The following is a 14,478-nucleotide window of genomic DNA, read 5'->3' on the forward strand; positions in this document are numbered from 1 at the left end:
TTGACACCCTGTTTTCTCCTGTTTATGTGTTGTTAGGTAGGTTATGGTTATAGGTTGTATATTTTGTTTCTTTGGAGTTAGGTAAGTTTCTTTTATTTCAACATCAGGGATGTTTTGTTTGTTATGTTGGCCTTGGCTCTCCCTGACGTTATACCTCAGTCTGATCCCAGCACCAGTATTAAATAAAACTTCTAAAATTACCATCTTGGCTCCTCCTTCTCCATCCACCTTTATGTTTGTCCCTTCAACCCCCTAGACTAGCCAGGGGACGTAACAGAAATAAAAACACATTACTAAAAAAATCTATTCTAAGATTCACGTGACACATGACTGTTAAGTTAGGTAGAACTTCAAGGGACATGAAGTTCTTTGCTGACCTGTTTATCATCTTTGTAGCTGTGCAAAAGCAAAAGCTTTATTCAATTTCATATTATAACAACTACGACAACCACTCTGAAGTTTATAAACAAAAACAAGACACTGGGTGTCCATTTAGGGATCTACAGTTCTCAGCTAACACTCTTTGACTCTGAAAGTGAGTCAAAGGAGTGAGTCTGACTCATGAAGTTCAAGTACACTTCTAGTTTAACATTTGAGAACAGCAGCGGAGCACTGACCTGCTCTTCTGCTGACTGTGTCAATATGACTCATAAACTGAGACAAATTATCTCCAGGAACAGCTGAACAATAGAAGACAACAATAGAAGACAATAAATAATCACTACAAGCACATCTGTTCAGCTGTTTGCAGACACCAGAGAGTGACTTGTATTAGCATGTGTACATCATGAAATCTGTTGCTTTAGTACTTATAGTTAGTCAGCTTGTTTGGCCAACCAGTTAATGTTAGGTAGCTATATCTGAGTTTATGATTCCACTGGCTGTAGCTCAGGCGGTAGAGCAGGTCATCCAGTGATTGGAAGGTTGGTGGTTCGATCCCTGGCTCCTCCAGTATGCCAAGTATCCTTAGGTAAGACACTAACCCCGAGTTGCTCTCTGATGCATTCATCAGAATGTGAATGTAGTTAGAAAGCACTATGTGCATGTTGTATAGAGTGCTTTGAGTACTCCGGTAGAGTAGAAAGGCACTATATAAGAATCAGTCTATTTACTACTACTACTCTCACACTTCCAAACTAATGACTGGCTACATGCTTGAACATTATCGGTCTTTAATGTGGCTGCTATTTTATCAAATTAAGTAAACTGGCCTGTCTGAGCTACCATAGGGTGAGATGCAGGGTACACCCTGGACAGATTGCCAGTCTGACAAAGGACATGTTATTAGCAGTACAAGAATAAAGATTTTACTATTAATAGAAAATTTTACATTAGCTGCACTAGGTAGTTAGTTATAGGTGCAAAAACTCTATGTGCTGAGAAGTAGGAGGGAATTAACATTTTATTAACATTCAGCCTGGTCTTATTGAGCAACAATGCAAACAGCTCTCCCAGTCCCCACAGACTATGAAGTTTTTAAAGTGTGGAAGCAAGAGATTATTAACAACCAGGTCAAATTTATGGGAAACTGCATGAGCTGGCAGGGACCATCTGAATGCCCTCCCCGCCTTTCTTAAGACTGACAATGAATAAATGAATAAACAATAAATAATAAACAAACGATTTGTGAAATTTGTTACGTATATTTCTTACCAGGAATTTTACTAATAACATATGGATTGCAAAATTTTAAAATGCAGTAAATTATCTGCTGTGAACCACTTGTTGTTGTGGATTAAACAAACAAACAAAAACCCCCAATATAAATACTGGACATTTCTTGTAAATCACTGCAGTAATTTTAAGACCAAAAGGAACTTTTACACACAGGTAAGAGAGTCCAGAGCATCACAGCAGATTCTTTCAATCCATTCAAACAGCTCCAACTCCCCACAGAAAGCCATCCACTTCCACACCTCGGCCCAAATATCACTATCTGTGCCCTGCTATGATTTAAACTCTTTTGGAAGAAATTGACAGAAGGTATTTACATGACACTGTTATGAAAAAAAATCTTCTTTGTACTTTAGAACAACATTACATTTTTTCAGTGCTTTATCATTTTAGTGCTTGTTGTTCAGCTAACGCCATCATTTCCATTACATTTAAACTATCGTCACAGCTAGTGACAAAATAAAGACCCTCTACATTTAGGAAGCAACTGCGATCTCTACCTGTCTGTGAAACTTTCTCAGTAAATGGCATTGGTGTGTTTTGTCCTTTAATAAAATTAATAAAAGAAGATTTATTTCTGATTGCAATCCAGAGTATATTAATAAAACTGGTCTTAAGATATCTGCAAACTTTGTGACATCATGTTGAATTTATAATAAAGTGTAACTTAAAAATAAGGATTAGGGTTAGGGCAGCACTGGCATCGATTCTGTTCATAATTTTTATGGACAGAATTTCTGGGCACAGCCAAGTGGCCGACACTTTCACTTGGGTCTCAGACTCTCATCTCTGCTTTTCATGGATGATGTGCTTTTGTTGGATTCATCAGGTGATGGCCTCCAACTCGCACTGGAACGGTTTGCAGCCAAGTGTGAACCAGTGGAAATGAGAATCAGCACCTCCAAATCTTAGGCCATGGTCCTCAACCGGAAAAGGGTAGAGTGCTGTTGTCCTCTAGCCCTGTAAACCCTGTGTTAGAGAATAAAATTAGTATTAATGTCATGTTAAGTGGGTCCAACTCTTGGCTCCGCCTGGAGCCTGCATCCACACCACAATTACCTAGAAACCAAAATCAGTGAGTAAATACAAACTTCAGACTTGCAAACAACTGTAGGGTCATAGGAGTAATAAGGCATCCAACACCACAGACACAAGTGTGCCATGTGCAGTTTATTACAAATCATTAAAAACACTACTGTTGCCATAATTTCCCCAAATCATGGATCATCCCATCTGTTTAATCAAAACTACTGTAACCAGTGACTTTTCTTAAGTAATGTCACTCACTTGTTTTCACACTATGAGTTCAACAGTGATATGATAATGAGCCCAACACTAAGATGTTCTGTAATCACTACACAACTTGCTTCATTTCACTCATGTCTGCCTGTGTGATGCTGAATCCTCCACAAAGACCCTCAGAAAAAAAAACACATTAGCAGCGAAGCGTCCGGAGGTCAGGTCTGGATCAACAGATTCCAGAGGTGCTGCTGTAAATCATGTGGTCAGCCCTCCTTTTCTGTGAAAGGAGTAATACTGATTTTAACACAGTATGTGTTAAAATGTGTATTCAATGTACATTGAATACACATTTTCCCACTGTACTGTGTTACTATAACCAACAAGCAGCCAGTAAAACACAGTTTCCTCCACACAAAATCAGTAACACAGAAAAGTGGCAGCTAAAGGGTCAAGTCGGCAAGGCCCGCCCACACTCATGTGGACTTCCAGTCTCTGCCGTCCTCCTGCTCCTGCAAAACAAGCAAACAAAAACACATACATCCACATTTTTTTCACTGTTTGGGGTGGATTAGGCATTAGAAGTGACTTTAATCACACTTGCTCCACATCATCAGTCCAGTCACAGTCCATTCATATGCATTAATACCAATGACATGCATTTGTACCAATCATTGCTGACAGTGGAAAACCGCGCACTAATTTAAGTATGACAGCAATATTACGTCATTCCAAAAATAAAAACAATTCTTATTGCTTTTGAAATGGATTGAATCGCTACAATCCTTTTAAACACAGGACTTACCATCTAATATGGTCAGCGTCCTAGGTAGATGTACTTCTCCTAAGCCATTGTAATCTGGAGAAGCTCACCTTGTATTTGCTCTCAGTAAAGTATTTTATAGCACTTTTACTCCCAATCTTGCAGGCCTGCTTTTAAATCATCAACACACAAAATATCACCCCCAGAGGGGCAGGTTTTTTCCTAAGTGCACTGTTGCAAAAAAACAAAACATATTAGGCGTTGTTCAGGACATTTCTAAATATATATGAAAAAATAAACCTGTGTTTCTCTTACAAAAAGAAAACAACCCTAACCTAACTGGCAGAATCAGCCTGGTACTAAAACAAAAAAACCCAAAATCTGCCAGAAATCACAGGAAAAGTTTTGCTTTCTGGTGACACAACATGCTGCAGGGATTAGAGCCTGCCATGCAGTGCTGCAGTCACTGCTTCTGTTCATGTTCCCCACATCATATTTACTGGTTGCCCACAAGTGCTCCAGAATATCACACAATTCTGGAAAGTCTGGGGCCAACCAACATAGATCCACCTGCTAAATACACCGAGAAAACTTCATGGCAGTGTTTCATCACTGGAATGTGAATTTCTTCCCCAGGCCTGTGCTTTTTACACTCATTTTTCATTTTCACAGACCCAATCATTTCATTTAGCTTTTCACCCTTTGTTTGTTTTTTTCTCCAAAAGTAAACGTGTAACATGTCATCATGTATTTCACAAAACAAGTTTGTTTTTATGTAATCACAGGTGTTTATCTGGGTGCAAGCTTCACCCATACATCAGAAACAGGAAACTCATTTCAACCCTCTGCTACATCTTATTCACTTGTTTTATAATCCAGTCATCTTTCCCTGATCTAGTAACAATCAACTAATTTGCATATCAGCTGATAACCCACTAAGCTGACAGGACCACAGAAATGCATGTTCAAAATATTATCACAAAAGAGAATTTCCTTCATACAGTAAATTACTTATGCTGCACCAATCAAGCAGAAAGCATCTCACAATTCACTGTTAACAACCAAATTTATTGTCTGATCACTGGTTGGTCATACCAAATCTCTCTTTTTTTCCCCTTTCACAAAAGTTAAACTGTTGTCCTGCAATCTTGAGACACTCAACATTTGATAACAAGTGTCTGTTAAATTTACACTGTTTTAACACTGATGGGAGATAACAAGCTGATCTTCATTGCATGTGTGTGTGTGTTAGCAGGCAGGTTCAATGGAGGTGTGTGCAGTGGAGCTGCATATTCAGCAGGGCATGTCCTTAAAGCTGCACTTCCTTCACATTTCTCTGTTTATGTGTGTTTGTGTGCGTTTCATTTTTACCTTTGTTGCGACTCTTTCTCAACCTCCACAAGACAGACGGCCACAGTTTTCCAACCCAATTTTCACATTAACAACAACAGATTTCATTTTTCCTCCATGCTCTCTTCCCACTTCTCACAGCTTCTGTCTCTCTCCCACATCTGTAGCAGTTCACGGTTGTGGCGTGTCAGGGGCCCAGTGGGCTGTTCTTCTTCAGCTTTTCCTTATGTCTTTCACTCTTTTCAGTCTCTTCCTTTGCCATTTCAACTCCCAGTATGGCAAATATGAAACTCAGACAGTCTTCTCCAGTCCATTCATACACTGTGATGTCGCTGGTGAACCTCTCGGCTTGTGATTGGGAGCACATGCTTCCATCGACGATTGCATTTGTACATGCTGCTGAACCCTTCAAGGTTTAAGGTAGTGACCGAAAGAACAAGATTGTGGAAACAAGCGGCGGAAAAAAGCTTCGTCTGAAGGGTGGCTGGCCTCTCCCTTAGAGATAGAGTGAGAAGTTAAGCCATCCGAGAGGGGCTCAGAGTAGAGCCGCCAGTTGAGGTGATTCGGGCATCTGACAAGGATGCCTCCTGGGTGCCTCCTGGGTGAGGTGTTCCAGGCATGCGCAACCAGGAGGAAGCTCCGGGGCAGACCCAGAACACGCTGGAGAGATTATATCTCTTGGCTGGCCTGGGAACGCCTTGGTGTTCCCCCGGATAAGCTGGAGGTGGCTGGTGTTGTGAAATCAGTTTTACCCCGGTTCTTTTTATTCCTCGAGCATCCAGAGATGGCACCGGACTCAGTAGTCATTTTCACAAAATCTTTATTCATCTTCATTTACTCTTCTTCATTTATCCTTACTCTTCTTCATTTATCCTCATTTATGCATGCACTTCTAGAAGGGAAGACGAGGCCGGTGTCCCTCTCCAAAATCTTCACTCCTTTGTCTGTGAAACACAGTTTTATAGAAGGACCCCATCATAAAACCCCCTAACGGTGTGCTGCAAACTCTGTGTCTGTGTCTATGTGCACGAGCACATGAATGCCTACATGTGCGCGTTCCCGCGTGCCTATATGAGTGCTCGTGTGTGACTGTGTGCACATGAGTGAGTGTGCGTGTGGATGTGTGTGCGTGACAGTTAAAACACTGTGGGTGTAGGTAACTCCCTAGAGGTCATAAAACCCCTCTCACTTCCAGACCACAGGTATCCAGTTACAATGGTGTTTGTAAAAGCATGTTTGTTTTTTGTTTTTAAATCTAAAAACTTCATGAACTCGTTAATATGGAATTAAAAGATCCTTTAACACTTGAATCTACTGTAGGTCATGCTCTCCTTCTGCACTCCCGAGCTGCCAGCCTCTCTCACCTTTTCTCTTTGTTCATGTTTGATTGTAGGAATGGAGTCCGCTGTGCAGGTCACCAAATACTGACACAAGTACCTGAACTTTGCTGTACTGTAATTTATTGTATCATAAAAGTCCTTCTTGGCAAAATGAAACATTTAGATTAGATGTTAAAATGTGAGCTCTCCACTCCCTTTTTTCATAACAGGTAACCTGCATAAAATTGGATCAATTATGGAAGGCCTACTTAGAGTAACTAAATACCTCTCTATACAGTAGTTTCTACAAACCACTTGAAGGCTGTAAAAAGATAGTTGTGCACTTACAGTTGTCAGTTTCCACTGTTAGAAATGTTATCAGGAAACTTCAGTAAAGAGATATGGTGGAAGCTCAGATGAACAAAGCTTTAAGACGATCACACAAACCTCTCACGAGTGCCAAATATCTGCAGGACAGTGTAGCTGACACAGCAGTGGTAATGATCTGCTTTCAGATTAGTCTGGTTACTGCAGGGGTTTTATTTTGGATGCTTTACAATTGTAATAGACACAAGGGTGAAGTGAAGTAAATCTACTAAACCAAAGGTGTTAATAGTTTATCTATTTTGTCATTTACTCCAATCAGACCTGCCACAGCAGTCACATAGCTCAAGAGAGGATCCTCTTGATTGTGTGGAGTTCATTCTGTCTTTGTGTAATGGAGCAACTCAGGAGTTTTTACCTGTTAGAGCTCTGACCTGTCCTGTTTGATTAGTCATTCTGCTGATAACGCCTTTATGGTGCAATACATACAAATCACACAGCAAAAAAACAAACAACATTTGTTCCTGTTTTTGGAATTTGATCTTTTTTTTCTGGTTTGTGTTTAGTTTGAAAACTCCCTCTCAGACAGCTATAGAAGAAAGCAGCTCCAACTCTGTGCAGGAATCCCGTACAAAGAAGCTTCAGCAGCTCTTCATCAAAGGTTGAGACTTAAAGCTCCAACATGATCTTGCTCCTCTTCTTGTTCAGTCTGGCTCTGGGTGCTCCTTCTGAGTCTCCTTCTAATGCAAGTGAATTGGAGCTACGACTTGGTAACCGTCCTGTATTCTGACTCTTCCCTCCCTTCTTGTATTTTAACTTTATTTTGTGTGTGTGTGTGTGTGTGTGTGTGTGTGTGTGTGTGTGTGTGTGTGTGTGTGTGTGTGTGTGTGTGTGTGTTTTAATTATTTTAATCAAATTTTAATCAAACACTCCAAGATTTTCTGCTTGTTGTGTTTCAGCAGTCAGTGATATGAAATTCTTCGTGTTGGGTTGTAACATAGATTTTTTCCCCATGTCAGATGGGTTCTACCGTAGAGTTATGATAAAGACTGCTTATAAACACAATAAGAGCAGCTTACTTCTCTGCATGTTTTAACTCTCACAGTGTCAACTGTGCAGACATGCTTATCTGATATTCTTCAGTGTCACGGTTCACTGAGGACTTTCACGCAGGACCCTTCAACTTGAGATAAACACAGTGGTATTTATTACACATTTCACCAGGTTTACGTACAGACAGTGCGGGGAATAGTGCTATATACAAGGTGACAGGGGTATGGGCTCCAGGGGATCCAAGGTCGGGATGAAAGGGGGAAAACACTCGCTCCTCTTCGGTCACTCACAATAAGGAATCCTCTCAGGGTAAACAGGGACGGATCCAGGCAATCCGAGCCACACAACGGGTGCGTGGGCTGAGGGTGTGAATCCACAGTGAGTTCCGCACCAGCAAGAGAGAGAGATAAAGAAGTACTAGAGACAATAATGCTACTGATCAGCTACCTGCTGATCCACCAGGCCGTGACATTCAGAGGGTACATCAAAGAAAGAATGTCAGTCACACAGTCAGTCAAACAGTTATTATTTGTATTTCATCAAGTTTTGACTGCTGTGTCTTCTTCAGATGACCACAGAGCAAAACTACTGCGTGGAAGCTGTCCCCTGTTCTGGTACAGCTTCAATGCCCGCTGCTACAAATATGTGGCCACACACATGAGCTGGGCTGATGCAGAGCTCTACTGTGTGTCACAGCGAGCCAACCTGGTGTCCATCCACAGCCAGGAGGAAGAGGAGTTTGTTAAATCATTAATTAAGAACTTTGGCCATGCTGAGGGATGGACCTGGATTGGACTGAGTGACATCCATAAAGAAAGCAGGATGGGTGTGCAGTGAGTTTTTTATACTGGCATGCTGGGCAACCAGACAACGGTGGAACAAATGAACACTGTGTTCACACTAAAGTGTTTGATGCAATTTAGCCTCTGTTTCTGCAACACAGATAACCTACCCTTAGATACTTAAATGTACATTAAACCTCCACTGTTTATGCTATTTCTTTTTTTTGTGTGTTGTGTGAAATTTTCAAAACTCCACTAATCTTGATTTTCATAAAGCACTGGCAGCAAATTTATGGAAGGGAAGACTGGAGTTCCATCAGTTCCTTCTTTGCTGTTTCACATTTCATATCTTTACCTTTTCCATTTCCTTTCTGCCCACTGCCCTCTTTCCTGGAAAACTCCCTACCTCCACAGTTATGTATTCTGGACCAGCTGCTTTTCCACTAGCTGCCCTCACTCCCTCCTTACTAACCCTCTGCATTTCCTGATGTCTTCATGTCTCTCTCATTTTCTTCATTCACAAGCTCCTCAAAGTATTCCTCCCATCACTCTCTTAACTTGTTAGTAACTGCAAAGAAGTTTAGTACAAAGAAGCTTCAGCAGCTCCTCATCACACTTTGAGACTTGAAGCTTCAACATGATCTTGCTCCTCTTCTTGTTCGGTCTGACTCTGGATGCTCCTTCTGAGTCTCCTTCTGATGACACTGAAGTGATGCTATGATGGTGTCTGTCCCATACTCTGGCTACTCTTTACTTTTTCTTTATTTCTGTGTTTTTTGTCTAAAAATGATTTAGTTAAACACTCCAAGAACCCTTCTCTCCCATGTCTCTGATGTTTTTGTTGGATTTTGAAATGCAGCAAAAACATTTCAAAGTCATGCCAGATGGGTTCTGCTACACCACAGAGTTATGATGAAGACCTGCTCACTAATGAAAGAGCAGTTTACTCTTTGCATGTTAACATTCATCTTTATGGACAGACTGATCTTTTGTTATCAATAAAACATCCCAGATTGACAGAACAGGGTTTTCAGAGGACATGTTGATACTTCAGATTAAGTGGATGTAATGTGATAACTAATACATAACTTCTCACAAAATGAGACTGTACAGATAGTACCTGTTATATCAAGGCCCTGTGCTATTCACACAGTGACACAGAATAACAAACACATGTATAAATTTTTCAGAGTACTAACAGTGAACCTTTGTATTGGTTAGCTGAGTTCAGCAGAAGATGGAGACATTGTTACGATGAGCCTTTTCTGTCTAAACCACCACATGACAGTTTCAGTATTTTAATGAAAGTTATGTTGTTGTTGTTGTTTCAAAAGAAATCGCGAATTTCACAAGCAGACATTATGAAGGTCTTGTACTTCTAATATTGTTATTATATAATCACGTTCCTCAAAGGCCATCTCCAGGTGGACCTGGTTTCCTGTTTTCACTTATGTCCATCTTCTATGTAGTTCTGTATGAGTAAAGGGGTTTTTGATTGTTTTTTGCCAAATTGATATGAAGAATCCCTTTTTGAAGCATATACGAAAAGGCAGACTGTTACTTTGTGGCACGTTCAGGATCTCAGAGCTACTTCGAGCAGCTAAACTTTGTGACTCTGACAAAAAGCATGATCCTGTTTCTCTTCTTGTTTCTGTTTTCTTTAGATAACCAGACAGTGAAAGTACTGCGTGGAAACTGTCCCATGTTCTGGTACAGTTTCAATGGCCGCTGCTACAAATATGTGGCCACACAAATGACCTGGGCTGATGCAGAGCTCTACTGTGTGTCTGAGAAAGCCAACCTGGTGTCTATCCACAGCCAGGAGGAAGAGGAGTTTGTTAAATCTTTGATTAAGAACTTTGACCATGCTGAGGGATGGACCTGGATTGGACTGAGTGACCTCCATAAAGAAGGCAGATGGATGTGGTCTGATGGTTGTGCAGTGAGTTTCGTCTACTGGCATGCAGGACAACCAGACAACGCAGGAACAAATGAACACTGTGGTCACACTAACGTGTTTGAAGCAAAGAAGTGGAATGATCACCAGTGTTCTCTCAATTTAGCTTCTGTTTGTGCAACACGGATAAACTGCCCTTAGAAACTGAAAAATACTTTTAATCTGCACTATTTGGGTTGGAACGATGCAGAACTGTGTTCTGGTTCCTTCAGTTAATGAGCAACTCAGTCTGATAGACAGATGAACGTGTATTACTGGGAATGAGTTAATTTGTTGTGTACTGCAGCCTGGTGTTGAGTCCACTGACAGAGACACTTTATAAGTAACAAGAAAATAAGACATCTGACGGCTCGCTTATCTGAACATGATATGCTGCTGAACTATGTTCTTCTGAAGTGTCTTGAAAAACAAACTGTAGAAACGTGTTATTTTTATTGATGAACTGTGCTGGGCTGCTCCACTGCAGGCTGTGGTGTTCATGGTCAATGTTAGGATATACATCAAGGATAAGAGACATGAATTTATATTTAGAGTGATGAAACTGATTAGTTCAACTCACCAATTTACTTTTTATACCAGCTTTAGGCTCTCAAGGAAATTAGTTTGTAAAGCATCTGCTCATATCTTGTTGAATTCAGACCTTCTCTGCAGGTCACCAAATTATCAAATCAAATCAAATCACTTTTATTGTCACATCACATGTGCAGGTACATTGGTACAGCACATGTGAGTGAAATTCTTGTGTGCGAGCTTCACAAGCAACAGAGTTGTGCAAAATACAATAATGTAAACAAGCAAAATACAAGAATGGCTACATCTGAAACTAATAAATATATGTACAATATATAATAGTATATGCATTTCTGGATGTGTATACTAAATATTTTTCTACACGTGTGTGTGTGTGTGTGTGTGTGTGTGTGTGTGTGTGTGTGTGTGTGTGTGTGTGTGTGTGTGTGTGTGTGTACACATATTTTACAAATTAAATAGAGTACCCTTATACTACCCTAAGTATCTGGACTTTGCTGTAGTTTTATTGTATCATAAAGGTCCTTCATTGGCAAAGTGGAACATTTAGATCAGATCTTAAAACGTGAGCTCTTCACTCCTTTTTTGTTACAGAAGGCCAACGTAGAGTCACTAGAAAAACATAGTCATGCGCTTTCAACTATCAGCTTTCATTGTCAGAAATGTCATTTTAAAAATCTTAAGTAAACTTTTATGGTGGGAGTTAAGATGAGAGCTGTAGAAAGCTGATGAAGCTGATGAAGAAAGCTTTAAGGCTGGACTTCACATTTTAGGATAGAAAGCGACAAACTCCCAACATGAGTGTCGGATATCTGCAGGACAGCCTAGCTGGCACAGCAGTGGTAATGATCTGCTTTAGTTTAAAAGTCTATGGTTTTGTTTAGTTTGGCTTATTTAAAAAATGTAATAGACACAAGAGCATTTAAACATTTGTACACACTGCAAATAAAGTGGCAAAGTACAAGCAAAAATTAAAGATTAAGTGTATAACTCTTACAGTTACATAGACAGTCTTTCTTTTTATTGACTCTGAACAGGCCGGCCACAATCACTTCATTTATATGTGTTCACTGCAATAAAAAGTGTGCACAGGGTTTGTTTTGGATTTGTTTACTGAGAATGATCGCACACTTCTATTTCCTCTTCCTGGTATAGTAACCTATTCTGTTTAGCATTTTGCTGATGATGTCATTTTACAATATAATAAATCAATAAATACTCAGTCAAACAAACAGTGAAGTTCTCTGGAAAAGGCCAGAGCTCAACACGTGTCAATAAGTAGTTAAGTGATGTCTTTGAGTTGTGGATAATTTTACCAAAACACACTTAAATCAGTTTTGCAAAAAAAGACTAAAAGTTCAACGATGATCTCATAAATAAATAATATGTCTGTCCTGAGGCTTTTGTTAGAAATGAAGTAAGCTAACAAACACTAGGAAAGACAAGCAGTTTCATTCATATGGACTTCACTATGAGTTTAATTTCCAGCTGTTTTGCTTTTCTTTTTTGAAAAGCAGAGCTTACTTATACTGGACCCATCCTACTGTCTCTTTCTCCTGCTGAGGTCCAGTTCTAGGCTCAGCATCAGCTGGGGTGCACCTGGACCAAACCAAAACATGAAATAAGGAGGGGGGAGGCTGACTGGATATTATTGTTGTTGCCAAAAACAAAGCTACATTAATCATCCTCTCTGTTGTAGCTCAGGTCTGTTTTTTGATACTGCAATTATTTGGATTAATATTAATAAGATGTGACCAAAAATACTTTTATAAACTGCTCAATGTCATGATGCCAGAGTTTTCTAATGACATGTAGCTTTTGTGACAAGGATTTAACTGTCACGGTTCTGGGTCCGTTGGACCCAGTATTTTGAGTTTATTATGTTTTGGTTTATTTTTGCATTATGGATTGTTTTCTGATGTTCTGGTGCTTTGTTTATTATTATCATTATAGATCTGTTTCTGTTATTCTTGGTGAGGGATCAGTTCTTAGGTTTTGGGTTCTCATGTGTGTTGCAGTTTCTGTTCAGTGTCTAGTCTGTCTCTCAGTGTCATGTCTGCATCTGGTTTAGTAATTCTTGTTTCCTGTCTTATTGTGAAAGTCTTTGTCTTATGTTAGTGTGTGCAGCTTAGCTCCCCCGTCTCGTTAGCCCTGATCTCCCCCAGCTGTGTCTCCCTTCTGTTGCCCATTCCCTCATTACTACCCTGTGTATTTAAGCCCTGTGTTTTCCCATGCTCGGTGTCGTGTCGTACCATCAGATTATGCCTGTGTGTTTCTGTTCTCCATATTCCATGTTCACTTCATGTTTTGCTTTCGTACCAGCAATAAAGCTGAGGTCTTTGAGTTTCAAGTTAGTGTCTGAGTCCTGCGTTTGGATCTTCCTCTCCGCCTGCCCGCACACAGAGCCCTGACATACTGCATGATACTGCAATTATTTGGATTAATATTAATAAGATGTGACCAAAAATACTTTTATAAACTGCTCAATGTCATGATGCCAGAGTTTTCTAATGACATGTAGCTTTTGTGACAGCTGGTTTGATATCATGATAAATATCACACATATCCAACAGGTGTGTATCAATCTGAATGCATGAAAACATTATTAGTGTACTTACTACTATTACTATAATTACTGCATAGAGTAAAAAGTAAGTATTTCTGTCTCTCTCCTTTTGCATACTTGCACAGAGGCAGTCAGGCGATATTCAATATGCAATCAAATAATAAATGAGTTTATTGATATCCATTGATGTCTATATAAAGCATTGTGAGATCACAAAAAGCTTGATAAAGACTAAATGTATTCAAAAATCATGCAGTTTGTGGGGATAGGTTAAGTGACTAATCTAAATTGCCCATAAGTGTGAATGCAGGAGGGAAAGTGGTTGTCTCTCTCTCTGTGTGTTAGCCCTGTGACAGACTGGCGACCTGTCCAGGGTGTACCCCGCCTCTCGCCGTATGACAGCTGGGATAGGTTCCAGCCCCCCCCCCCCCCCCCCCCAACCCTGAAAAGAATAAGCAGAAGCGAATGGATGGATGGATGGTATTCAAAAATCCATCTATAAACCAAAGGTCCGCATTATGTTATTTAATTCATTTTAAAATTTGTATTTACTTCAACTTTACTGGCTGCTATAGCAGAGTCACATATCTCTGTCTGGGCTGAGAGGATCCTTCTGAGAGGGGAGAGTTCAATCTGTCTTTGTTTACTGGAGCAGCTCAGGAGTTTCTATTTGGTCCTTCCTGTTAGAGATCTGATTCACCCTGTTTGATTAATCATTATGCTGATATAGCTTTGTGGTACCATAAACATACAGTGGGGCAAAAAAGTATTTAGTCAGCCACCGATTGTCCAAGTTCCCCCACTTAAAATGATGACAGAGGTCAGTAATTTGCACCAGAGGTACACTTCAACTGTGAGAGACAGAATGTGAAAAAAAAAATCCATGAATCCACATGGTAGGATTTGTAAAGAATTTATTCGTA

General features: G+C 40.0%; 1 protein-coding gene across 1 annotated transcript; it reads left to right on the plus strand.

Moving 5' to 3' along the window:
- The first annotated feature begins 7,229 nt into the window (after window positions 1–7,229).
- On the plus strand, window positions 7,230–12,083 carry LOC146683266 (lactose-binding lectin l-2-like). The gene is made up of 2 exons (XM_085446149.1): window positions 7,230–7,439; window positions 10,169–12,083. The coding sequence occupies exons 1-2, from the start codon at window positions 7,352–7,354 to the stop codon at window positions 10,600–10,602; spliced, it is 522 nt and encodes a 173-aa protein (XP_085302275.1). The 5' UTR covers window positions 7,230–7,351; the 3' UTR covers window positions 10,603–12,083.
- Window positions 12,084–14,478: the final 2,395 nt, after the last annotated feature.

This window comes from Copadichromis virginalis, linkage group LG22 (genome assembly GCF_057382275.1).
Source record: "Copadichromis virginalis isolate Kocher_CV1m ecotype Utaka linkage group LG22, C_Virginalis_male_GT1.1, whole genome shotgun sequence".
NCBI classification, from domain to species: Eukaryota; Metazoa; Chordata; class Actinopteri; order Cichliformes; family Cichlidae; genus Copadichromis; species Copadichromis virginalis.